The 27613-nt window shown below is 42.8% G+C and overlaps 1 protein-coding gene across 1 annotated transcript; it reads left to right on the forward strand.

The window, feature by feature from the left end:
• The first annotated feature begins 401 nt into the window (after nucleotides 1-401).
• LOC120933475 (mucin-2-like) lies at nucleotides 402-27409 on the forward strand. Its single transcript, XM_040346706.1, has 9 exons — nucleotides 402-518; nucleotides 1874-3145; nucleotides 7985-8086; nucleotides 12156-12277; nucleotides 15950-16008; nucleotides 18809-18948; nucleotides 21704-21766; nucleotides 21847-22012; nucleotides 25900-27409. Exons 1-9 carry the CDS (start codon nucleotides 473-475, stop codon nucleotides 26102-26104), a joined length of 2175 nt encoding a protein of 724 aa, XP_040202640.1. The 5' UTR covers nucleotides 402-472; the 3' UTR covers nucleotides 26105-27409.
• Nucleotides 27410-27613: the final 204 nt, after the last annotated feature.

Genomic DNA, 27613 nt, shown 5'->3' on the forward strand with positions numbered 1-27613 from the left:
GGGGCCAACAGAGGCCCCACCCAGGCTGGAAATGGAGAGAAGAAAACCACTGTATGCCATCCACCTGGCTGTGCTTTCCAGCAAGGCTGTGTAAACCTCAGGACTGAATGGAAGAAATACAAATCAGCTGATAGTTAAATCAGGATGTAACAATTTGTAATTCGTATGTGTTTGGGGTTCAGCGTTAGTTTAAGGTGAATTCCTGACCACCAACTTTTTATGGCAGCTTGAACATTTTTACTGACTTCCTCCTAAAAAATCCAGAAGTTTGAACTTTAAGCCTTTCCTTTGTTACCTGAGCAAGAAAACAAATTATTGGTCCTTTGAGCTCATATTTGCATATATTGTATTACATTTATAACCCATGTAAATCATATTTATTACTGACTTTGTGGATTATCTTTGGAGAACACATTCTGGGTGACTGAAAACTACAGAAGATTCCTGCGTGAGCGGAGCAAGTGATGGGAAAATGGTGCTCAACACTGCTATCCTCTATCTACTTATTCTAGCAGCAGGTAAGTGGCCAGTTAGCCAAAATGGGGTCAGTTCATAGAGTTATGACATTGCATTTCTAAATATCATTTTAATCATATGTGTAATATTACATTGGCTAATTCAGGAATGATCCAAATAAGTACCTTTTGTGGCCTCTCAACTAAAAATGCTTTAGCCCAGACAAATGTTGGTAAATGGAGCTAAAGCATTCCTACCACAGATATAGGAAACGCAATATTTGCAGGAAAACTAAAATGAACTTATGTGCATAACTAAGTTAATGCAAAGAGCATTAGTTAATGCTGAGCATTGTGGGGAAACTAGAGTGGTTTGGTATCTGTTTTTTTTTTTTCTTCTTTTTTTTTGTAATAAGATTTTATTAAATATTAACAGAAGAAAGGAGAATAACAAGTGTATTGATTTGTAAACCTTTTTATATGCAGTATATGTATATTTTTTGTATATTATGTAATTTTGTAAGATGATGTCACTCCGAGTAAATAGATACCCAACATTTCATGCTTTAAAATTGGGCACGCTCGTGGATTGGCACCAAACTACAGTACTTAAAATCTCCATAGGCAACGTTTTAAAAATGTCCACAAGTTACCAGTTTAGAGTTACAGAGAAGGTCTAGTGCTAGAGGAAGATTGATCTTGCTCCAACGTTTGTGACAATACCTCACATGTGTGGTGCAAACACTGTTTACATATGTGGGCATGACCTATGTATGCCTTTGCCACTGCGTGCAAACAGGGGGGCTGGGCTCTTTATGTAAACATCTCTTTCGATAACAATACAGCATGAAGGGTCCTCTTTGTGAAGACATTTGGGGTTCATATGACCCCACATTTCTCCTCTACAATGGAAAGCTTTAGATCAAAATTATTGATCTAATGCTTTGCTATAAAAATTATTAATTGTTTACATCGGACTGGAACTGGAAGTGATGTCATGACGTTGCTTGTGTCCTTTTAAACCATAGAGTTTAGCTAAGGCCACCTGTCCTCAGCCAATCTCTGTGGTCAGCCGTTGCAACTGTAGGATCAGTTCCACTACCGATCATCCAGGTAAGCCTGAGAATCACAGGAAAGTGGCGGGAGGGGTGGGGGGGGGGAACCAAAAAAGTGATCAAGCAGCTAATCAGCCACTGGGATCACTTTTAGCCAGCTGAAAAAAAAACAATATCGGGGTTATGGCATATTGGTGCAGCCATAACCCCGGTATTCCACTTCCAACACAGGACGTCATTTTACTATGGCGCTAAATGCTAAATGACCATATTTGACATTACATCCTCATTTCTAATCGTGATTGGTTAGTGTCAGTATTTACTGCATATTGTATAATTAATCATATCTATTTTCTCTTCCAGCATCTGCAGGGGGAGCAGGCACTTCATGTGGTACAATGCAAGTAAATTCCTCTTCACCAGATTGCAAAGCCCAGATGGCATTCCTAACAGCCACAGAAATCACCACTACATCTATTATACCCACACTTTCAACTACAGAACTTTCCACCACCACAAAACTTACAACACCTCCAACTACTAGTACCACTTTCACCACCACTACACCCCCTACCACCACAATGTTCCCAACCACAGCACCATCTACTACCACCACAATGTTCACAAACACTACACCAACTGCCACCATAATGTTCACAACCACTACACCAACTGCCACCACAATGTTCACAACCACTACACCAACTGCCACCACAATGTTTACAACCACAGCACCTCCTACTACTATCACAATGTTCACAACCACTGCACCCACTACCAACGTAATGTTCACACCCACTACCACCTCAATGTTCACAACAACTGCACCCACTACCAACGCAATGTTCACAACCAATGCACCCACTACCACTGCAAAGTTCACAACCACTGCACCCACTACCAACACAATGTTCACAACCACTGCACCCACTACCACTGCAATGTTCACAACCACTGCACCCACTACCACTGCAATGTTCACAACCACTGCACCCATTACTACCACAATGTTCACAACCACTGCACCCACTACTACCCCAATGTTCACAACCACTGCACCCATTACTACCACAATGTTCACAACCACTGCACCCATTACTACCACAATGTTCACAACCACTGCACCCCCTACTACCCCAATGTTCACAACCAGGGCACCCACTACTACCACAATGTTCACAACCACTACACCCACTACTACCGCAATGTTCACAACCACTGCACCCACGATCACCACAATGTTCACAAGCACTACACCCACGACCAACACAATGTTCACAACCACTACACCCAGGACCAACACAATGTTTACAACCACTACACTCAGGACCAACACAATGTTAACAGCCACTACACCAACTACCATTACAATGGTCACAACCACTACACCAACTACCAACACAATGGTCACAACCACTACACCCTCTGCTACCACAATGTTCACAACCACTACACCCACTACTACCCCAATGTTCACAACCACTACACCCTCTGCTACCACAATGTTCACAACCACTGCACCCACTACTACCCCAATGTTCACAACCACTACACCCACTACCACGGCCAGAATAGATACAACTACAGTAATAACTACTTCCACCACCACAAGTACAACTTGGAATCCAGAACCAGGTAAGGGGTTCTTTCACATATGAAGAGTTTTTTCACTCAATTTTTTTTTACATGTTTAGGAACACGATGGAGAGGTATCATCCATATGGCTTCTTGTGTTTCTCAGGCATCCTTTTCTCCCTTCTCTGCCTGAACATTTGTAATAACAATTACAATGGAGTCACACTTTCCTTTTGTATTTTTTATCACGGATAAGTCAACATGAGCAGTGAGATTAGTTAAAGATTGGTGATATTGCTCAAAACTTAGTGGGCAGAAGGAGAGCAAGGAACTAGGGTGGGGAGGGCATCCTAGAGGTACAAGAAGCCAAAAGTGTTTAGGCCCACCAGATTACACCTATACAGAAAAAAACAATTTTTGGAAGCCTGTTCTTTTAAATATGTTTTAAAGCGGAGTTCCGGCCACAATTTCACTTTTTAAATATAAATACCCCTGTAATACACAAGCTTAATGTATTCTAGTAAAGTTAGTCTGTAAACTAAGGTCCGTTTTGTTAGGTTGTTACAGCATTTAGACACTTTATAAAATAGAAATTGACTGGGGCCATCTTAAGTGTGGGCATCATGAAGCCAGACTGTATGACTTCCTGGATTTCAGCCTTGGAGATCTCACACATGCTCAGTGCTGCACAAGCAGTTTAATAGGTTTCAGATCAGGTTTCAGCACCTGTACTGTCCAAGTCTCATGATTCTTCGATAATGGGGAGTGCACAGACTCCTGGAAAGTTACACCCACTACATTCCCAGGAGTCTGTGCGATGTAGGTTAGGAAGCTTAAGCACCTAGGTGCAGGAAGAGGGAAGATTAACTATTCTGCCTAGCAACAACACTTTGAAGGCATCTAAAAAAAAAAAAAAATTCTTAAAGGACTAATGATTTTTTTTTAAAACTACTGATGTAATGTTATATTTATGGGTGGAACTCCACTTTAAGAGAAACTAAAATGTGTTAAAATTTAACAGCCAGTTATGTAATATACCGTATACCGCATATAACACGCACCCCAAGCTTAGAAGGGAAGTTTAAGGAAAAAAATGTTTAGGAGGGAAGTTTAAGGAAAAATACTTACATTTTAAATGCCAATCAACGCAACCTTATCAGTGTCCATCTGCTGTCTTGCCCAGCATTCATCAGCAGCCTTGCAGAGAGTCCATCCAGCCTTATAAGTGTCCATCTGCACCTTGCCCAAAATTGCAGCATTATGTATTTTTAAATTTAGCGCCTCAGCCGAGCTATACAGAGCTGGATTTCCTGTGTATTCGGCTCCTCTCGCAGTCCTGCCCAGTCCCGCCCCTTGGCCCGGCTCGTATGACGGACACCACAGCAGTCCAATGGCGGGACATAAAAGCTAGGAGGCGGGACAGGGCGTGACTGCGAGCGGAGTGTAGCCGAGCCTAGCCGAGTACACAGTACACTTGGCTCAGCTCGGTCTATGTCGGCGGCGCTCAGAGACAGAGGGAATCGGCGTATAACAAGCACCCACAATTTTCCCCTGATTTTAAAGGGAAAAAAGTGCGTGTTATACGCCGATAAATACGGTAAGCTAAAAAATATCCTGGTCAGCTGCAAAGATGGGTATCAAAATTTTTTGCAATTTCGATGATACATGTAACTTTTAGGCTTGACATAATATAATATATTCAAAAGTCTATTTTTAACATATTTTACAAAAACAGATAAGATTATGTGCACTAAAATTAACTTTATTGTATTTTAACTGAAATTATAGGTTTGAAAAACATTTTTCTCATATACAGTATGACAGAAGGATTATAGCCACCATCTTTCTAGCTTACAGGCCCAATGCTTTCAAATATTTATACTGTATACTATTTACAGGGTTTTAAGTAATTTGCAAAAAGGTCTGGCAACAAATAGCTATACTCATGGTTTAGCATTAAAGGCCCGGTTCACAGAGCAAGTACGCCGGCGTATCTACTGATGCGCCGGCGTACTTTCAAATTTCCCGCGTCATATCTTTAGTTTTAATCCTCAAACCAAGATACAACGGCATTTGGGTAAGATCCGACAGGCGTACGGCTTTGTACGCCTTCGGATCTTAGATGCAATACTTCGGCGCCCGCTGGGTGGAGTTTGCGTCGTTTTCCGCGTCGGATATGCAAATTAGCGATTTACGACGATCCACGAACGTACGCGCGGCCGTCGCATTTTCTAACGTCGTCTGTAGTCTGCTTTTTCCTGCGTATAGTTAAAGCTGGTATTTTGCGGCGTATAGATAGACTTGCCATGTTAAGTATGGCCGTCGTTCCCGCATCGAAATTTGATTTTTTTTTTTTTTGCGTAAGTCGTCCGTGAATAGGGATGAATATAACTCACGTCTAAGTTAAAAAAATGACGTTGTTGCGACGTCATTTCGCGCAAAGCATGGCGGGAAATTTCTGGACGACGCATGCGCAGTTCATTCGGCGCGGTGACGCGCTTCATTTAAATGAAACCCGCCCCCTGGTCGCCGATTTGAATTCCGCCGCCAGAAATACACTACGCCGCCGTAACTTACGGCGCAAAATCGTTGAGGATTCGAAATTCCGCCAGGTAGGGTACGGCGGCGTAGCGTATCCAATTCTCTCTGGATCTGGCCCAAAGTTTATAAGTGATGATCTGTATCTGATTATTTCCCATGTTTATTTAATGCTAACCTTCCACATCCTTACCACTCTAATGCCCTGTACACACGATCGGCTCATCCGATGAAAACGGTCTGATGCATTTTTTCATCAGATATCCGATGAAGCTGACTTTCATCAGTCTTGCCTGCACACCATCAGTTAAAAAAACGATCGTGTCAGAACGCGGTGACGTAAAACACTATGACGTGCTGAAAAAAATTAAGTTCAATGCTTCCGAGTGTGCGTCGACTTGATTCTGAGCATGCGTGGATTTTTAACCGATGGACGTGCCCACAGACGATCGTTTTTTTCTATCATTTTTTTAACCATCAGATAATTTTTAAACGAGTTCCTAGTTTTTTCACCGATGGATAAATAACCGATCGTGTGTACGCGGAATTACAGTAAAGAACCCTCTACGCAGTTTAAGGCTAAACCGCTTTTCTTCTAATTTTAGAGAATGGATGCGTGTTTTATTAAATTTCCTTTTGCAAAAAAGCTTTATCCCTATTGTGGGGTCACCAGTAAGATATTTGTACATTAAAATCATGTCCCCTCATAAGCGTCTTTTCTGCAGAGAGAATAAGTTCAGTGCTCGTAACCTTTCTTTATAACTAAGATCCTCAGGTCCCTTTATTAGCTTTGTTGCCCTTCTCTGGATTCTCTCCAGTTCCAGCACATCCTCCCTGAGGACTGGTGCCCAGAATTGGACGGCATACTCCAGGTGCAGCCGTACCAGAGTCTTGTAGAGCGGGAGAATTATCATTTTATCTCTGAAGTTAATCCCCTTTTTAATACATGCCAATATTCTGTTTGCTTTGTTAGGCTCAACAATGCCAATCTGCTGCTATCATCTACTAGGACCTAGGATGACCACGTTTTCCGGATTGCCGGGACAGTTCCGCATTTTGCAGGTCTGTTCCGGGCACCTTCATTCCAGGACAATACAGTGTCCCGGAATGAAACTGACACAGCCACCCCTGGGCCAATCTGATGCCCCCAAAAAAGGCCGCCACATCACGGCTTTACTCACTGACGGTACTTGTCCTGGCCGGGAATGCCTGGAGGAGCACAGTCCCCACCCCCTGCTTGTGATTGGAGACATCATAAATCCCACTTCTTTATCATTTAATCACTGTGCTGTGATTCGTTACAGCACAAGCTGATTTTTGGGAAGGGGGGGGGGTTGGAAATGTGGTCACCCTACTAGGACCCCCAGGTCCTTTTTCATTTTCCACCGGCGCCGAATAGAGCCGAGCCGACCCGAGCTTCTTTCGGGAAGTCGTGACGCGCTGTGTGCGCCGTTGTTTAGCATTTCAATCAATTGGCATGTCACTAGGAACGCCCACTCCCGCGGGATTCCCTACCCGGAAGCCGCTGTGAATTCTATGGCTAAACGATATCTACAGGGGGAAAAAAAAGGTCAGTGTCATTTTTTTTGCAGAACTGGGCTGGATATAGTATAGTGTTAGAAATGTTTTATAGGGTGAACCTCCAGTTTAATGCCCTGCTTAGCTTAGTATTGTCCACAAATACAGAGATTGAACTGTTTATCCCATCCTCCAAGTCGTTTATAAATAAATTAAATAGGATTGGTCCCAGTACAGAACCACGGGGGACCCGACTTCCCACCCCGGACCATTCCGAGTACTCCCCATTTATCACCACCCTCTGAACTCGCCCTTGTAGACAGTTTTCAATTCATGTACTCACCCTATGGTCCATGCCAACGGACCTTATTTTGTACAGTAAACGTTTATGGGGAACTCGGTCAAATGCTTTTGCCAAAACCAGATACACCACGTCTACGGGCCTTTCTTTTTCTACATGGCAACTCATAGAAGGTTAATAGATTGGTTTGGCAAGAACGATTCTTCATTAATCCATGCTGATTTCTGCATACCAAAATACATTGTCCTGTAACGCTTTACCACTGTCACTATCAGGGAGCCAGATCAATGATGTGTAGCTAATGCTGGAGCAAGTGCATGTAGACAGGAAACGTCTGGAAGAGTCTTGAACACATCAGCACAGCAGCACTGAAATGCAAATTGGAGCAAAAATACTAAAGGCAATACTTTATGATTTAAAAATATGTTGTATGTGGCAATTGTTTCTGATACACTAAATATTATCTATTTAGAGCTTAAATCTACTTTAACCATGATACATAAGTCATTTGTGTTTTTTTTTGTTTTGTTTTTTTTACTTAGTACAATGTCAAAATGGTGGCTACTATGATGGGATCAAATGTATCTGCCAGGAAAATTTCTTTGGGATTTTTTGTGAGTTTGTCTCAGATATGATTATAATAGGTAAGTCTTAGTGGTCTTTGTATGCAAAAGAAATGTGTGGGAATTTGTCTGCATTACTACCGTGTTTCCCCGAAAGTAAGCCCGGGTCATATATTAATTTTGGCAACAAAAGACACAGTAGGGCTTATTTTCGGTGTAGGTCTTACCATGTAATGTGCCGTCTTCTCTCCTCCTCTCTCTCCCTGCCTGACAGGAATCCCCAGTGTGAACTGAGTTAAAATGCTTGTAAAATCCTATAATCCACTCTATTACAGTATTATATAATGTACAATGTGTGTGTTTCTGTAATAAACCTGTGCCAAATACCTTTGTTATAGCGTTGCTGTGCACTTCTGTTATCCGCCGGAGCTCTCTTCCCCACAATTATATTACAGAAACACACACATTGTACATTATATACTACTGTAATAGAGTGGATTATAGGATTTTACAAGCATTTTAATCTAGGGCTTATTTTCAGGGTAGGGTTTATATTGCAGCCCTCCTGGAAAATAATGCTAGGTCTTATTTTCAGGGTACGGATACTTGTGCAAATACTCAGTATCGGCACCGATACTGATAGTAGTATCGGTGCAACCCTAGTACACGTTCACATCTATGCATTTTTCAGCCGGTGTGTTTTTGGAAAGGGTTGTGTAATAGACTTCAATGGAGCCGCACCAGAAACGCAAAGCACAAGTGTTGCATTTTTTATGAATTTTCCGGGGGATTGGGGGTTCCCACTTTAATACACTGTGTATATCTGGTAGCTAAGGAGAGGGCCAGGAAGCCGGCTGCCACGTCCTTACCAACTGATGAGCCATCAGGCAAAAAAAAAAACAGCCCCTTAGGTCTAGTATGGATTTGAGGGGAACCCCACACCTAATTTTTTTTATAGGCCCCCAAAATCCATACCAGAACGTTATACAAGCATGCAGCAGGCAGATCAGGAAAGAGAGGGGACGAGTGAACAATACCAGGCTACATGCAGGACTCAGAACATCACGGATCAGGATAAAGGGCCATTGGCAGCGGCCTTTTACCACTTGATCACTGCATCCAATGACGGAGTGATCACTTGTAATCAAAGCAGTGTCATTTCCGGTTCATCTCGCGATGCTGCGGTGCTAGGAGAGGAGAGAGAAACACAGCAGCAGCGTGAGCTGGCACGATCCTGTGTGCCATCAGTGCAACTACAGTGCCCCATCATATAGACAAGGTGCTGTTGCATGTAAATCCTGATTAATTAAAATGTAATTATCACAATATCGATTTGTTTTTGGGGGGGGCAGCATTTTATTCTTGGACCCAGGTAACACAATGTCCTGGGCCAGGCCTGCATAGGAGGACAATAGGCAGCCATAGCTATCCATAGCTCCCAATTGTCCCTGATTTGGAACAAAGGCCCTCTGTCCTTCTTTCCTCCTCATCCGTCCCTCATTTTGGTCTGATCTATATAGTTGTATATAAAATGCACTATTTATCTATCAAAAGTGTTTTTCAGTGCTAAACTTTTCATCCAAATTCTAAATTGCTGCATTTGTAAATTCCAAAAGCCAATATAAAGGAATAGTAGTGGTATAAAAAAGCCCTTGTGGGTTTAACCAATTTTGTTTTTCTGTACAATTCTCCTTTAAGTGGGAGTGGCAAGGGGTGTGTCCTATGCCTGCATATTTTGCTGATAGGTGTCCCTCATTCCCATCTCCAAAAGTTGGGAGGTATGGCTATTTGTATCCTATCACTGGAGGATGTTACATGGCAATAGCTGCTTACATCCTAACCACCCATAGGCTGCATTATTGCTGTATGCTTAAATAATACATGTGCAAAGATCACTTATTACACAGGAACTGTGTAGGAGATGCCAGCAAGATCCAGGGTTTAATTGCCCATACCCCACATGTGTTCCCCGAAAAGGGATTTTTCTTCTCCTTCTGTCTGACCCTTCTCAACCCTTTCACGCCTAAGCCTAATGTTGAAATTTGTTGCTTACAAGTTAAAATCAGTATTTTTTGCTAGAAAATTACTTAGGACCCCCAAACATTATATATATATATATATATATATATATATATATATATACACTTTCATAAATTAAAAAAAACAAACAAACAGTAAAGTTAGCCCAATTTTTTGTATAATGTGAAAGATTATGTTACGCCGACTAATTAAATAACATGTCATACTTTGAAATTGCACAAACTCGCGGAATGGCAACAAACTACGGTACCTAAAAATCTCCATAGGCGACACTTTAAAAAAATGTGACGGTTACCAGGTTAGAGTTACAGAGAAGGTATGGTACTAGAATTATTGCTCTCATGCTGACGATCATGGTGATACCTCACATGTGTGATTTGAACACTGTTTACATTTGCGGGCATGACTTACTTATTCGTTTTTTGTTTTTTTTTGCTGCGCCAGCACGCAGGGACGTGGGCGCTTTAAAAACTTTTTTTTATTATTTATTTTATTTTAATTAATCTGATCACTTTTATTGCTGTCACAAGGAATGTGAACACCTAAAAGACCCCCGGTCCCTTATTTTCACTGAAAAGTGTTCAGATGAGCAAAATTGGCGATTCTGAATACTGTGCTTTTTTTAACATCTGCGCCATTGGCAGCTGAGTAAACAGGAAGTGAGGTTGTGACTTTGCTTCCTGGATTTTACATCAGAGACCCGATCAGAGCCGAATCCGCCTTTTGTTCAGGTCCCAGCCTAGCCAGTGGATGCACCAGCTGGTGGCTCGGGTCTCCCGGTGGGACGGGAGGCCCGGGAAGAGCGGCGGAAGGCGGCGGGAGGGATGTCCCCTTGCGCTCCTTTAGGATAACAGCTGAGCGACTTTTAGCCACATCAGTTTTTATCACTAAAGAGCCACTCACTTCAAAAAATGGTACCAGGGTGATGCCTGCAGCTGCAGGAATCATCCTGATATAACCCCTTCAAGCCATGAACGCAAATTTGCGTACGGTCGGCGTGAAGGGGTTAAGGAAGTAATGGTAAATCTCACATTATCCATAAATACAGACACCACTAAAGTCCTAGAAGGTGAAGGGAGAACAAAAGTTTGACACCAAAGGTCTAGGATTCCAAGTATATTTATTTCATCACAGGAGTCCAAATCTTCTTCAATTAAGCTTTCACAAAAGAAAAATGGAAGCTGATTGGCTTCTTTGCAGAGCTGAATCAGAATTTGGACTCTTCAGTTTTAGTAAATCAGCGCCTATACCTCCATTACCTATCAGCTCCTTTGAAGAAAAGTGCACTCCATTGTATATCAATCAGAACCAAGCCTCCCTTCTATGGGTCCAGCACCATCACACTATAAGTCATTCCGGTTAGGAAAAGAGAAGGCCTCCTCCAACACTACCATCTTGTGACGGGACAAGGACAACACTATATCCTGGACCTCTCTACACTTTAGACCCTTATAGAAGTAAATCAATAACCTTTTCCCTGTGGAAATGAGAGTAACCTTAGATTGCAGTAATCATACGATGTCTTAAAATAATTGTGACCACTATGCTGAGATCAATGGGCTTACCATCAATGCGTTGACCACAACCTATTACCTGTAAATTGGGGAACTCAGTATAATACAAATATATAAGTGGTCTTTGTAGAGTGTCAAAAAGAGGATATTTGATTGTGCATCAAATGTGATTATTTTAAACTTTTACCTACAGGTATGCCTAGATTACGGCTTACCTGTAGGTGCTCGAAATACTCCTAAACCAGGGATATGCAATTAGCGGACCTCCAGCTGTTGTAAAACTACAAGTCCCATCATGCCTCTGCCTTTGGGTGTCATGGTTGTGGCTGTCAGAGTCTTGCTATGCCTCATGGGATTTGTAGTTCTGCAACAGCTGGATGTCCGCTAATTGCATATACCTGTCCTAAACTTTTACAATAATGATGGGCGCCCATGTCTATGGCGCATGCGCTGTAGACAACAACGCAGGCACACTTTAGAAACGGCGATCGTGCCGTCTCTATAGGAGGGCGTGCCGTGACTGGCGGCTTCCATGCGCATGCGTACTTGGTGTCAGTGTTAATCAATTAAAGCCATTTAACATTCTGTTCTCTTAGGAACTAGCATTCCAGCCCAGGTGAATGTAGAAGTTAGGTTCACCAACTTAAATTTCACAGAGAATCTGATGGATACAACAAGTGAGGAATTTAAACATTTTGAATCAGATTTCAAATTGGAGGTAAGTTATCTTTTGCTAAAAAAGGTTTTTTAGTTTTGGATAGAGTGGAGATGAATTAAAACACCCGTCAAAATGTAAGAAATGTCCTATTAATTGACAGCTGTGTGTAAAAAAATTAAAAGATACATTTTCATTTCCTTTCTTCATTTTCTAAAAATCTATGGCTTGACATGAAATATTTAAATGTCTCTGTAAAATACCTTGGGTCATTTTCTTTCTAAAATGTGGTCATTGTGTGGGTGTTTCTACTGTCCTGGTGCTCCAGGGCCTCCAAAAATGTCATAGGTAGTCAGGAAATGAGATGTGTATTTTATGTTCCTAGAAAGCCTGAAGGTTCTCCTTGGATTGTGGGCCTCTCTATGTGTAGAGGCTGTGAAAAAGTCTTATACATATGGCATCCCCATACTAGAAAACCCAAAGGTGCTCCTTGGATTTTGGGCCTCTCTATGTGGCTAGGCTTTCCCCATACTCGGGAGGAGTATGAAAATGTGTTTTGGGGTGTAATTTTAAGTATGTCTATGATGTGTGTAAGAAATAATGTTAAAATGAAAACTCTGTGAACTAAAAAAAAAATTGATTTACTTTCTTTATTTACCAAAATATTTTGACAAAATACAAAAAACAACTTTGAAAAACTTGCCGTGCCTCTTACTAAAAACCTTGGATTGTCTACGTTCCAAAAAGTAATTTGGGGGGTATTTGTACTGTCCTGGCATTTTAGGGCCTCAAAAAATAAGATAGGCCATTAGTACTTTAGAATTGATACATTTTCAAATATATATACCATAGACTGTAGACTCTATAACTTTTGCAGAAAGTAAAAAATATACACAGCTTTGGGTTATGTTGGGTTATGTTTATCAAAGAAATGTAGCAGAATACATTTTGGCTTAAAGTTATGAAGAAAGAAGAAAGATCATTTATTTAAAAATGTTATAGCAAAAACTAAGAAACTTTTTATTTAAATTATTATTATACAGGATTTATATAGCGCAGACAGTTTACGCAGCACTTTACAACATGAGGGTAGACAGTACAAATACAATACACTTTAAAAAAAAAATTGGAATCAGAGAGCCCTGCTCGTTAGAGCTGTCAATGATTTTTTTCTTTGTTGTAAAATAAAAAACTAAAGACCCAATGGTGATTAAACACCAGCAAAAGAAAGCTCTATTTGTCCCAAAATCATTATATTAAATTTATTTGGGTGCAGCATGGCATGGCTGAGTAATTGTCATTCAAAGCGTGACAGCACTGAAAGCTGAAATATGGCCTGGGCAGGGAAGGGGTTTAACATTCCGGTCTTTAATCACTTTAATACCGGGCACTTTTACCCCTTCCTGCCCAGGCCAATTTTCAGCTTTCAGCACTGTCACACTTTGAATCACAATTGCGCAGTCATGCAACGCTGTACCCAAATAAAATTTGCAGAATTTTGTTCACATAACTAGAGCTTTCTTTTGGCGGTATTTAATTGCCACTGTTTTTTTTTTTTTTTTGCTAAATAAATTTAAATATGTATTTTATTTATTAAACTTGTTTTTCTTCGTTTCTTTATTGCAAATAAATACATTTAGCCTACAATTTATTCTGCTACATTTCTTAGGTAAATCTCATTTCTTGAAGCCCTAAACTGTCAGGACAGTACAAATACCCCCAAATGACCCCTTTTTGGAAAGTACAGTCCAAGGTATTTAGTAAGAGGCATGGAGAGTTTTTTGAAGTTGTTATTTTTTGTCATAATGTTTTGGAAAATTAAGAAATTTAAAAAAAGATTGACATTTTTTTTTTTTTTTACATACTGTCACTAGTGCAGTACAGCATCATCATGTAACCGGTGTGGCTGTGATCTGGGACACTGACTGGTGACAGTACGAAAAAGTAATCACTTTGGGGGTTATCCACAAAGCCGCGGCGCAACGTAACTTTTCGGATTTAAGTTACTCCGCCGCAAAATTCCCAAGTTAGGTGCCGATCCACAAAGCACTTACCTGGAATTTTGCGGCGCTGTAACTTAAATCCGTCCGGCGCAAGGTGTTCCTATTCAAATGGGCGAGTCCCATTTAAATTAGGCGCGCTCCCGCGCCGGACGTACTGCGCATGCTCCGTCGGGTAAATTACCCGACGTGCATTGCGCTAACTGACGTCGCTCCGACGTCATTTGCTTAGACGTTAACGTAAATGGCGTCCAGCACCATTCACGGACGTCTTACGCAAACGACGTAGAATTTAAAATTTGACGCGGGAACGACGGCCATACTTAACATGGCTTAAGACAACTAGGGCTTAGCCCTAGTTTTACGCGGCGGAACTCAACGTAAACGACGTAGATTTAGAGCGACGGGCCCGTCGGAGCGTTCGTGGATCGCCGTAACTGCTCATTTGCATATTCTACGCCGGCCGCAATGGCCTCGCCACCTAGCGGCCGGCCTAGAATTGCATCCTTAAGATCCGACAGTGTAATTCAATTACACATGTCGGATCTTCGTCCTAACTATGGGAAACTGAGTCTGTGGATCAGTTCCATAGTTAGGACCAGGGATACGACGGAGTAACAGCAGTTACTCCGCCGTATCTCTTTTGAGGATCTGGCCCTTTTTTTTTATTATTTTTTCTATCTTTTTTTTTTACAATTTTTTTTTTAAACACACTGTGACCAGAGAAATATACTTTTACCATTGTAACATTGCACTACTCTGGGAAAGTGATCAGGATTTTGAACTTAAAGTCACTGTAGATCTGAGTGGGTCATGCAAGGAAAATAAAAAACAGCATTTTAGCTTGCTATGATTGGTCAAAGCTAATTACATGGTACAGATGGGCTGTGATTGGCCCTGTCTGTACCACGTAATCACATTGACCAATCAAAGCTAGCAACACAATTGTACACAATGGATAGCATGATAGGAAGCCATCCAATGTTTACAACTTTCATGTGACCTGCTGATTGGTCACAGCAATCACATGATACCCGCAGCGAGCCTGTACACTGATCAGTCGTTAGCTGTGTCTGCTGGACACAGCCAGTGACAGATCGCACCGCTGTTCAGCGCTTTCTGACAGGACGTCATATGACGTCCAGTCAGGATGATAAAGCCACCGCCCGGCTGACATTTTGTTATAGGCCAGGCGGGTAGGTGTTAAGTGGTTTAGGGAATATTATTGGCTGGGTTTAACCTCTTGGCGCCCAGCACACACAACGGATGGCTAAGGCTTGGCACCGAGCAGCCGCATATTTGCGTACAATAGCGCTGACAGTGCTGTGCCGAGAGCATGCACCTTGCACACTCCCGACACAGTGACCGGCGACTCAAGGAAAGTCTGAAGCTGCTCCTTGGATCATGGGCCTCTTTCCCATCATGTGACCGTCGTGACAGCCAATCACAGCAGTCATATGGCCATGAAGCCCTGCCCCCAGCATAGCAAACCCCTTAAAGAACCAGCAGCAGCCAGCGCTAAGGGGTTAATACAAGCCAGAAAGATCGGCAGTCAAGATTCTCATCACAACTTATTTCATTATGTATGAGTTACTTTAGCTTTTATGTTACAGCAACAAAATGCAGTGACAGATAAGAGCTATTTTTATGGTTTATGGCTGTTATACGATAAGCTCTGCCTAGAAATTCTATTCATACCTATTCGGTGATATGATTAATTTTCTTCTCTCTTCAGATGAGCTCAGTCTATTATACCATTCCTGGCTATAAAGGTGTTGGCATTCAAGGAATCAGGTGTGTTTGCAATAATAAAACATGGATGATTAGCAGAGGCTTGCGGTACACTACAATAAAAGTGAATTGTCAGAACAACTGGGAAATTCCGATCTTCCTAGCAGAAAATTATAATAATCTATTCATAAATAAATTAACACTGGGAATACCTCAGCAAATGATCCCCTTAAAGTGATTTTAAAGCTTTGATTATAAAAAATAACAAACATGTCATACCCTGTTTCCCCAAAAATAAGGCCTACCCTGAAAATAAGACCTAGCGTTATTTTCCAGGAGGGCTGCAATATAAGACCTACCCCCCGAAAATAAGCCCTAGTTAAAAATGTTTGTAAAATCCTATAATCCACTCTATTACAGTAGTATATAATGTACAATGTGTGTGTTTCTGTAATATAATTGCGGTGAAAAGAGCTCCGGCAGGTAACAGAAGCGCAGAGCGGCGCTATAACAAATGTATTTGGCACAATTATATTACAGAAACGTACACATTGTACATTATATACTACTGTATTAGAGTGGATTATAGGATTTTACAAGCATTTTAACTCAGTTCATACTGGGGATTCCTGACAGGCAGGGAGGGAGAGGGGGAGAGAAGACCGCATATTACATGGTAAGACCTACCCCGAAAATAAGCCCTACTGTGTCTTTTGTTGCCAAAATTAATATAAGACCCGGGCTTATTTTCGGGGAAACACGGTACTTACCTCCACTGTGCAGTTAGTATTGCACAGAGTGGCCCCGAACACCGTCTTCTGGGGTCCCTTGGCAGCTCTCGCGGCTCCTCTCTGCATTAGATAACCCCCTAGGAGAAGCGTTGCCCCCCTTGGGGGTTACCTTGCAAGCGGGCTCCCGAGTCCATCATTCGGCAGCCATGAGTGAGTGAATAACTTATATAGCGCTACAAATGCGAACTGAATCGCCTCAAGGCGCTTGGTATCCATTTCCTTTTATTTAGCCTTCAGAAGAGATGGGTTTTGAGTTTTTTCCTAAAGGCCTGGTGATTCACTTCCGTTCGGATATTGGTTGGTAATGCGTTCCACAGTCGAGGTCCTTGGACTGAAAATCTTTGTTCTCCTTTGGTCTTGTAGCGGGCCTTGGGCAAATGTATGACTCGGGCCCGCCCCCCGCTGCCCGCGTCATTGGATTTGATTGACAGCAGCGGGAGCCAATGGCTGCGCTGCTATCAGTCTATCCAATCAAGAGCCGAGAACCCCCGTGCAAAGGAACAGCGCGTCCCCGCTGTGGGAAATTACAGGGCTCAGGTAAGTAAAATGGGGGGGGGGGGGCGGTCACTGCCATTTGTTTTTTCACCTTAATGCATTCTAGTGGTTGTTCTGATCGCCAGCTCCATCTAGTGGTTGTTCTGATCGCCAGCTCCATCTAGTGGTTGTTCTGATTGCCAGCTCCATCTAGTGGTTGTTCTGATCGCCAGCTCCATCCAGTGGTTGTTCTGATCGCCAGCTCCATCCAGTGGTTGTTCTGATCGTCAGCTCCATCCAGTGGTTGTTCTGATCGTCAGCTCCATCTAGTGGTTGTTCTGATCATCAGCTACATCTAGTGGTTGTTCTGATCATCAGCTACATCTAGTGGTTGTTCTGTCCCACTTGTATGTGCTGTTTTGAACTACATCAGGATATTATTGTTAAGAAGTGTGCTGACATCTAGTGGTGGTTTTGGGATTCTACAATTTGTTTATTATGTGGTTTTGGTTTGTCCCTCTACCCTCCCCACCTGTTTAGTGCTAGTTAGTTCAGATCTAGTGTTAGACCCTCCCTGTTTCTTCCATGTTCCCCAGTCAATGTTAGTTATTTGCAGACACAGGGCTTATGGAAGTCATTGTCTGTTTACACTTTAAAAGACTGGAAAAACACATCATGTGCACTGCAATAGCTAATAATGCTACAAAACCCACAACAGTAAAATCAGTCTGTATATGCAGTAAAGCATGCTTGTTATACTCACTGTGGAACCTAAGGGGTTAATCCCCTGCATTGTGTCTAAAAATTGGAGCTCTTATCCAAGCTGCAAAATCCATGTCACGGTTTAAACCAATTTGTCTCAATAGAAGGGGAAACCTCCACAACTGGAAGTAAGTAAAGCCAAAAATCTGGACAAAGAGTTGTATATGGAGAACCAACAATGGTATACCCATGTTGGTTCTCCATATACAACACTTTGTCCAGATTTTTATAGTGAATGCAGGGTCCTGAGTTTAGTAACAATCAAAGTAAAATTTTGTTGGGTTCAACTTCTGTGTCTTATTAAAGAATTAAGCTGCCTGTGGAAGTGTTAAGTCAGCAGGAGGCCGTACTGCCTGGACAGAATGGGTATAAGAATCAAAATGAGTGCATAAATGGCATGTGAAACAGAACAGTGAACATAATGTGGTACTTTTTTGATTGTGGTATTTCAGAAAAATACTGCATTATGGCCACTAGATGGAGCTAACGCATAGGAAATCCATGCTTTGCGGTGGCTGGGGGCATTTTACAGCTAGTTTTTTATAAATAGATCCCAACGTGTTAGCCACACTATTCTACCCACATAGATCTACAGTTACATTTCACTTATACAGTTAGGTCCCTGCACTTCAGCCATGTTTGTTATCTTATAAATGGTTTAGGTCAGGCAAGGCGCATTTTTAAGAACGTACAACCGTAGGAGGTGAGACTCCATTACTTATTTTTGCAAAGGCTTGATTACAGGGCACTAACTCTGTTAGGAAAACTCAGACACTCTGCTAACCAATCTTTCCAATGAATATCACGGTCATGACAAATTACTTTTTCTGTGACAGGGAGGGCAGCGTCATTGTAAGTCATGAAATCTTTGTGGAAATAGAATACAAGCCTGATCTGAACATTACACAGCAGTACAACCGGGTACTTGAAATGGTGATACATCTATTGGAACTCTCTAACTGCACATCTACAGCCAGTAAGTGTTACACCGGCGTGACAATTCATCTCTTTATCAGTAGGTGGCAGTGTTATGCTCATTTTTTTTTTGTTTTTTGTTTCTTCTTTAGGCCTCTTTTACATGATACTCCTGTTTGAGCATCTACTTTTTCAGATGTTTTTTTACTGTGTTTCCCCGAAAATAAGCCCAACGTCTTATATTAATTTTGGCAACAAAAGACACAGTAGGGCTTATTTTCGGGGGTAGGGCTTATATTGCGGCCCTCCTGGAAAATAATGCTAGGTCTTATTTTCAGGGTAAGTCTTATTTTGGGGAAACACCGTATGTATTTTTGCGCATTTTCACGTATATGCGTTTGCGCAAAAAAAAAAAGCATGACGTTTACTACCACTTTAATAAATAGGCTCCTTTGTGTTCTGTTACAGGCTGGGCTTTGTTTTTCCAAGTGACAGGGTCACTATAAGGTCCCTAAAGCTGGCCATACGTGGGTGAGGTTTTTTTTTTGTTCAGCCAGCAAATCGAACAAAAAAAAACTAACCCAATTCCCCTATCCAAACATTCGATGTGGATGAGGGAATCCTCCCTGCTGTGTCATTGTATTTTGACAGCAGGACTCCCCCGCCATCAGAATATACTGATCAGCACTGCAGCATATTGGCTGCATGAACTGATCAAGTGAGAATTTCCCAACAAGCCAAGTCTATTGATCAACTTCTCATTAACAGGTACAGGAACTGCTGGCTGTACATGGATCTCATTTCGATCCATGCATGGCCAGCTTAAGACATATTCAATGATGATGGTTGGACGTAGCCTTTAATTGGTTCCTGTCTACATTGGCACTAGCATGTGTATTTAAACATGTGAGCTAGGGGTCAATTCACTAAGCTGTAAGGCATGCAATAAGGGTATCATGTTACTCATTTGCATAAATTATTGCATGTGGTAAATTAAGTCCAATTCATAAAAATATATATAAAATGATTATGCAGTATTTACCAGAAAAAATGTGCCGGTAAATATCACTTTAAAAACTCTTCATTCCAATTCACAAATGAACCAGAGAGTAAAAGAACATGCAATATTTACCACCAGGGTGTCGGTAGTGGTATCACCTGCGGTATTTGTCAAAAAACAGAGTATGGTCGAGGGGACCCCAACGTTGCTTGTTGACAAATAGCTGGTTGCTAAGGAGCATGCAGGGAAGCCGGCCGCCGTGTCCTTAATAACCGATGACTGATCAGCTGTCAGCGGGTTCCCCACTGACAGCTGAATGTAAAAGAAAAAGTTGACAGTTAAAACTGACGAAAAAAAACAGCGTGTGGTCCCTCCCCTAATGCATACCAGGCCCTTCAGGTCTGGTATGAATTTTAAGGAGAACCCACAGGAAAAAGAAAAAAAATGTGGGGTCCCTTAGGTCTGGTATAGATTTTAAAGGAAATTAATGTTAAAAAAAGCTGACAGTTAAAACTGAGGGGGGAAAAAATGTGGGGTCCCTTCCCTAATGCATACCAGGCCCTTTGGGTCTGGTATGCATTTTAAAGGGAACCCCAAGCCAAAAATGTAAAAAAATGGTGTGGGGTCCCCTCCAAAATCCATACCAGACCCTACCAGGAAAGATGGGAGATGAGGGAGACCATACTAGGCCACATTCCCTCAACATGGGGGGGGGGTGGGTGCTTGGGGCAGTGGGGGGCTCTACTAAAGGCCTATGGCCTCGTACACACGACCGTTTTCCTCGACAAAATCCATCAAGAAAAATGCTGGCAGAGCTTTTTTGCCAAGGAAAACGGTCGTGTGTATGTTTTTCGTCGAGAAAACTGTCGTGGATCTCGACGAGAAAAAAGAGAACAAATTTTTCTCGTCGGGAGTCTCAATTTCCTCGTCGTGTTCCTCGTCCGGCTGGTTTACGAGAAACGCGTTCGTGTGTATGCTTAGAAACCCGCGCATGCTCAGAATAAAGTATGAGACGGGAGCGCACCTTCGGTAAAAGTAGCGTTCGTAATGGAGATAGCACATTCGTCACGCTGTAACAGACTGAAAAGCGCGAATCGTCTCTCACCAAACTTTTACTTCACACGCAGTAACACGAGATTAGCAAAAGCAGCCCCAAGGGTTGCGCCAGTGGAATCAAACTTTCCCTTTATAGTGCCGTCGCACGTGTTGTACGTCACCGCGTTTGAGAACGACGAGATTTTGTCTTGACAGTGTGTACGCAAAGAAAGCTTGACAAGATTCTCGACAAGCCTGACAAGAAACTCGTCGAGAAAAAACAACATTTGATTTACGACGAGATTCTCGGTCGTGTGTACGAGGCCTCACAGCTAAATCGAACAAATATCGAATTTGGCATTTAACTCAAAGTGAATTGAACACATGCACAATTGTTACCACATGCGGCATTTTACCGCATTTTATTAGCTGTTATTTAACTCTTAGTGAATTGACCCCATAGAGACCTTATATTGTAAGCTCCTTGAGGGCAGGGACTGATGTGACAGGGTAACTAAAAGCCTCATAGGGCTTATGGGAAATTGGCATATTTTGGCATAACCAAATCATGTTAGTATTTCAAGTAGGAAAATAACTCCTACTTGTCATGAATTAAAAACACTGTTTCCGAGTTCCCAGGTGGCCTAGGAATGAAGAAGGAAGCAGCCATGACCGGGCCCTACTGACCTCATGGAACCAACATATGTTGTCCCTTCTACAACCCAGCAGCTACACTCCAGGGCCAATGTTAGTCACTATCAACCTTTTCTCTTTTTCACAGATCCCTTCTGTGTGGATGGAAACAGTATCAGGTATACATCCATCCCACCACCAAGTGTGGAAGGTATGTGATTTATCGCTACTATACAGTTCCAGTGTTAATATCAGGCACTAGGGTGTAACACTGCTCTTTTGTGTCTACAGAACTTTGTATGCATCTGGTTCCGGAAGGTAGCAAAGAGTTTTATACACCTATGTTCTCTGCCGGTAGTCTGGCCTGTGTATCTCACTGCCATCCATCCTCACCCGTGTACCATAACTGTAATGATGGCACCTGCCAGATATGGGGCAACTCTGGCCCACAGTGCTTGTGAGTATTTTGATTTCCTGTTATTAGAAGGAAACTATGACATATAGACTGAAAATGACAGGTTCTGTACCATTGCCATTTCAGAGAAATGCATTGGAATCATTGGGCTCAATTTAGGTTTTCTTTTTTTTTTTGCTGCCTTTCATGGAGGCAGTGGGCTTTAAATGGCTCCCAAGGGTCATGGACACTACCTTTACCTATCCTGGACCTGTTCTCCTATTACATTTCTTCATTACATTCAGGGTTAAAACAGGAGTGAAGATTACATAAAACCCCAAAACATTATGGCCTAGATTCATGTACGGCCGCACTACATTGCGCGGGCGTAGCGTATCGTATTTACGCTACGCCGCCGCAACATAGAGAGGCAAGTGCTGTATTGACAAAGCACTTGCGTCCTAAGTTACAGCGGCGTAGCGTAAATGGGCCGGCGTAAGCGCGCGTAATTCAAAGTAGGCTGGTAGGGGGCGTGTTGTATTTAAATGAGGCTTGACCCCATGTAGATGCATGGCCGAACGAACGGTGCATGCGCGCGCATGCCCAGTATCACGTCGTATTTACGCCCAAAGATACGTCGGCTCAATGCCTGTGACGTGAACGTAACTTACGCACAGCCCTATTCGCGTACGACTTACGCAAACGACGTAAAAAGATACGCTTGTTCCGACGTCCATACTTTGCATGTGCTGCACCACCTAGAGACATGCTTTATCTTTACGCCGGCGTATGTCTTACGTAAACAGCGTAACTAATTGCGACGGGCGTACATACGTTCGTGAATCGGCGTATCTTGCTCATTTACATATTCAACGCGGAAATCAAGGAAGCGCTACCTAGCGGCCAGCGTAATTATTGCAACCCAAGATACGACGGCGTAGGAGACTTACGCCGCTCGTATCTTGGCCAAATCTATGCGTAACTGATTCTATGAATCAGGCGCATAGATACGACGGCGGCCATTTGGACTTACGATGGCGTATCTGGAGATACGCTGTCGTAAGTCTTTGTGAATCTGGGCCTATATATTTTCTGAAAGCAGACACGCTAGAGCAGGGTTTCTCAACCAGGGTCCCTCTAGAGCAGGGGTGTCTAACTCAATTTCATCGTAGGCCACATCAGAATTATGATTGCCCTCAAAATGGCCAGTTATATCTGTAAGATTAGATGTCCAGCGCATCCCCTCCCCTTTACATTAGATGTCAAGAGCCACTTCATTATCAGAAGTTGAGTCTCCCACTCTCCCTTACATCACAGTGCACCCCTCTTTCATTATGCTGCTGCTGGAAAGCAGAAAGTAAGGGTCTGGAGGAGGACCAGAGGAGGGCTGGAGCTCTCCTGCAGCTGCAGGAGCGGTGTGAGGGCCACATGAAATGGTCTGGAGGGCCAAATTCGGCCTGCGGGCCTTGTGTTTGACACCTATGCTCTAGAGCAGTGATCATCAACCCTATCCTCAGGGCCCACTAACAGGCCAAGTTTGCAAGATAACTGAAATACATCACAGGTGATATAATTTGCTGCTCAGTGATTGCAGTATTCTAGTCTGCATCTCCCCAAGGTTATACATAAAACCTGGCCTGTTAGTGGGCCCTGAGGACAGGGTTGATGACCACTGCTCTAGAGGTTGCTAGGGGTTCCTTAAGCAATAAGAAATGTCTGCCCACTCACATCATTGAACATTTTAGCTGTCTGTAAGGGGGTAATTCTTCCCAATGACCGTAAGGAGCAATCATCCCACTCAGGGCTGTCTTAATGAGAGGGCACACCTGGGCACTGCCAAAGCAGCTGGTCCTTGTGCCCAACGCTCCTCCAAAATTGGGGGCCCCATGATAGCACTGAGAGTGGTAGATACACAGGGGAGGCAGTCTGCCTCTTACCTACTTGATGTCTGTTTACCTTCCCTGTCATCATTGTGGGGGCCCCAGAGCATTACTTTGCTCAGGGGCCCATGATGCTATTAAGACGGCCCTGATCCCACTGACCATTACACATAGAGTATCGTGAGTTGTAGGTATAGTAATATTTAGCAGGGGTTCCGGAAAGTTGTTTCAAGGGTTCCTCCATGTTGAAAAGGTTGAGAAAGTCTGCGCTAGAGAATAAAATAGTGGTAGTTTCAAAACATAAAAGCTGAGGTTGAACCGAGTAAATAGATGCCCAACATGTCAAACCTTAAAGTGCTTGTAACCTTAAAAATGAAATTCACTACCAGCTGCTCTCTTGTATCCTGCCATAATGCACTGCTTAAGTCTCTAAGTACCTTTTTTCAGAGATCTTTAGAATGCTCACGTGACTCCCGGCCGCTCTCCTACTCCGATCCACAGGCTACAGTGGGAGAGGCTGAGATCTCCCTCTGACGTCAGTCAGGTAGGTCACGTGACCGATGTTCTGGCCGCTCAGCCCCTCCCGTTGTAGACCTTTATCAGAGTAGGAGAGCAGCCAGAAGTCACGTGACCGGCCTGAAGTGGCATATTTTTAATTTTACTTTAGTACTTATATTGGCGGGAGGAGGTGGGGGGGGGCGGAGATGGCTTGCACAGACACAGGAGCTGACAGGCAGGGAGGGAGGGGGAAGAGAGCAGAGCAGACCTTTTTGTATGATTTCCATGCACTTCTCTTCTTAGCTTCTGTAATGAACATTTTTGTTTATATAGCTCAATAACTCAAACTGATTTTTATACACCATGAATGTTTTAGGGTGGTGACCCCTCCCCCCACCTGTTCCTCCCTCCACTGCAGATTTTAATTAGAGGCAGAGTGTTAGGCCCCGTACACACGTCCGAGGAACTCGACGGGCAAAACTCATCGTTTTGCTCATCGAGTTCTGTGTGAAGCCGCCGAGGATCTCGGCGAGCCAACTTTCCTCATTGAACAACGAGGAAATAGAGAACATGTTCTCTATTTGGCTCGACGAGGAACTCGTCGGCTTCCTCGGCTGAAAGTGTACACACGGCTGGGTTTCTCGGCAGAATTCAGCTCCGATCGAGTTTCTGGCTGAATTCTGCCGAGAAACTCGGTCGTGTGTACGGGGCCTTAGAAGCCATTTCTGTTGTGCTCTTTCTTTTAAAAATCCATAATGGGGTATTTAGTAATACTAGAGCTGACAGAATCTGGAGTACCTGTGCATAGCAAACAGTAAGTTTCTAACTTTCAAAGCTTATTTTCAAAGCTTAACTGATAAAGCTGAAGAAGGAAGCTGATTAGTTGCAATGCAAAGCTTCTACACATTTTATTTGCTCCAGTTTTAGTACCCCCCCCCCCCAATAGTGGTTTGGAAATCCTGTATCATGTATTGAATATGATGGCCACTGTCCATCTTGGCACATCACTAAATATCCTTCTGGTCTGCACAAAACAATTTTGCGGGAGACAGAAGAAGCAGCAAATCCAGTTGTGCTCTGAACCGGGGATTTAACAGGAAGTGCTGGTTAATTTGGCAGACAGACCTAATTGGTTCAGTTAACTGGTGACCCTGGTCCAAAGACTACTTACCAGTTCAGTTATGGCATTTTCAAGGGTCAGTGGGCATCCCGAACAGAAAGACCTTCTACTACCTTCTACTACCTACTACCTACTACCTTCTACCTTCTACTGGTGGAAAGCATTCCATGGGATCCCACTTTTGAAACTGCTGAGGGTTATTAGGAAAAAGTTTGAAGCTTATTGTAAAAGGGATTGTAAAAGGGATTGTAAAAGGGATTGGGCAGCTGTAGAGCTTGTTTTAAAAAGCGAGTGGGTAAACAACGGCAAATGGTTAAAGTAAATCTGTTGCTTTGCCCTACAAGAGCAATTCACAAACTTGCTAAAATTCCTACAGCCATCTCTATCAAAATTGGTTTTGTTCCTAATTATGTGATTATCGGTATTATACAAGTGATTGTCTCATCCCATAGATGTTCCAGGACAGACCTCTACATATACACATCTTCAGCATGCACGGGGAGGATCTCCAAGCTTGGCTTATTCATAGGCAGTGGAGTCACCATAGGGATCTTGTTCATCGTTTCCATCATCTTAGGAATCTACATCTACTTAATTAAGAGGCCACCATCAATATCCTCTCCGTTTGATGGTCTGTATGTCACAACAATCATTTAAGGGCACAAAGGATGAAACACATACAAGGCTGCTTAAAGGGCACACTCCAATTGAAATAAATGAAAGTTAAACCACCCTGAGGTATATAAAGGGATCATAGTCTACCATCTGTTGACCAGTTCAGCTTTCATCCACACATTTATGCACTCCATCAGTTTCCTGCACTCCTGTTTGGCTGTAGCCTGGTGATCCTGGAACACATCTGCTGGTGATGATGGAACTCTAAGCTTAAAGTGACCCTTTCACCATTCTAAAGTTCTATAGGCAACATGTACATGTAAAGAAAAAGTATAAATACTTAAATACTTACCTTTCCTGCTTCAAAAACTGTTTCCTCTGAAGTCCCCTAAGAAATGGATCTCCTGGGTTCCTCAGCAGCTCACACTGGTTCCTCCTGCTGACTTTCACATCATTACTGTCTCCTGTATTGAAGGAAGGATATGTAGGAAGTTGATAAAGAAAATTTTCCCCAGTGGGGCTTTGGACAGCAATATGAATGTGATCGAAGAATTGTTTGTCGAAAAATGGTATAAAACATATTTATTGGAGAGTTGTCAAATGTCACAGTTAAGTTACAATGAATAAAACATGTAAAACGGTCTGGCCAGATGAATTCCTGCATATTCCAATATTACCATACATGCAAAATGTAAAACAAGATTGCATAGCATATGTATGTAGGTATGTAATCCCGACGCGTTTCGACCATAGGGTGGTCATCTTCAGGGGGATCGTTGACTCTAAGAGACACATAAAATAACTTCAAATATTCAAAACATATAATTATACATCACAATACAAGTATGGCATGGCGAAATAGTTACCCCTTAAAAATGGAGTAGACAGTTGCATGGCCAGGAATGTCAGGAAACCGTGGAGCAATCCAGGGGATCGTGTCATCGCCCGCCACCCCACACACAAGGGGAAGGAGCCCAACCCTGTGGGCTTACAAGAAACCACACTGGTGACGCCTGCCAGAGGGCAGGAGAGGACAGGAGGAGCAGCACCTACAACAAGTTCCCAAATGAATGACCATATATTGAATAAAGAGATAGGGTAAGTTAGCTCTTGGCTGTGTTACAAGAGTATGTAGATATGTAGGAAGTTACTAAGCACAGGATATAGCAACTTCACCTCTCTTGTCATTCACTGTCCCTCTGTAGAACTACATGTAGGCAGGTTGAAGTTCCCGGCTTCCCGTTTACAATGCCTAGTCAAGAACTTGATGTCTTGACACACGGCTGGGTTTTCGGACGCCAAAACTGCGAGGAGAGCTTTTGCCCGTGAATCTCGGCCGTGTGTATGCTCCCTCGCAGTTTTTCCAATGGGAAAACTGCCAAAATCCACCGGCAAAAAAAAGAGAACCAGCTCTCTTTTTTCCTCTCGGGATTTCCGACTGACTTTTTCCCGTCGGAAATCCCGAGCATGTGTACGAGGCATAAGAGTTAGGTGTGCTCCTGGGTTTTCTGTTAAGCAAGTTTTGCGGGTTCCAATCCACTGTTTCCCTCT

This window comes from Rana temporaria, chromosome 3 (assembly GCF_905171775.1).
Source record: "Rana temporaria chromosome 3, aRanTem1.1, whole genome shotgun sequence".
Classification (NCBI taxonomy): domain Eukaryota; kingdom Metazoa; phylum Chordata; class Amphibia; order Anura; family Ranidae; genus Rana; species Rana temporaria.

Bases quoted from the DNA above. Each gene is read 5' to 3' on its own strand.
- LOC120933475 (XM_040346706.1), top strand. From the start codon at position 473: ATGGTGCTCAACACTGCTATCCTCTATCTACTTATTCTAGCAGCAG. The intron at 3,146-7,984 runs GTAAGGGGTTCT...TTTTTTACTTAG, and splicing joins AACTTGGAATCCAGAACCAG to TACAATGTCAAAATGGTGGC. The intron at 18,949-21,703 runs GTAAGTGTTACA...TCTTTTTCACAG, and splicing joins TAACTGCACATCTACAGCCA to ATCCCTTCTGTGTGGATGGA.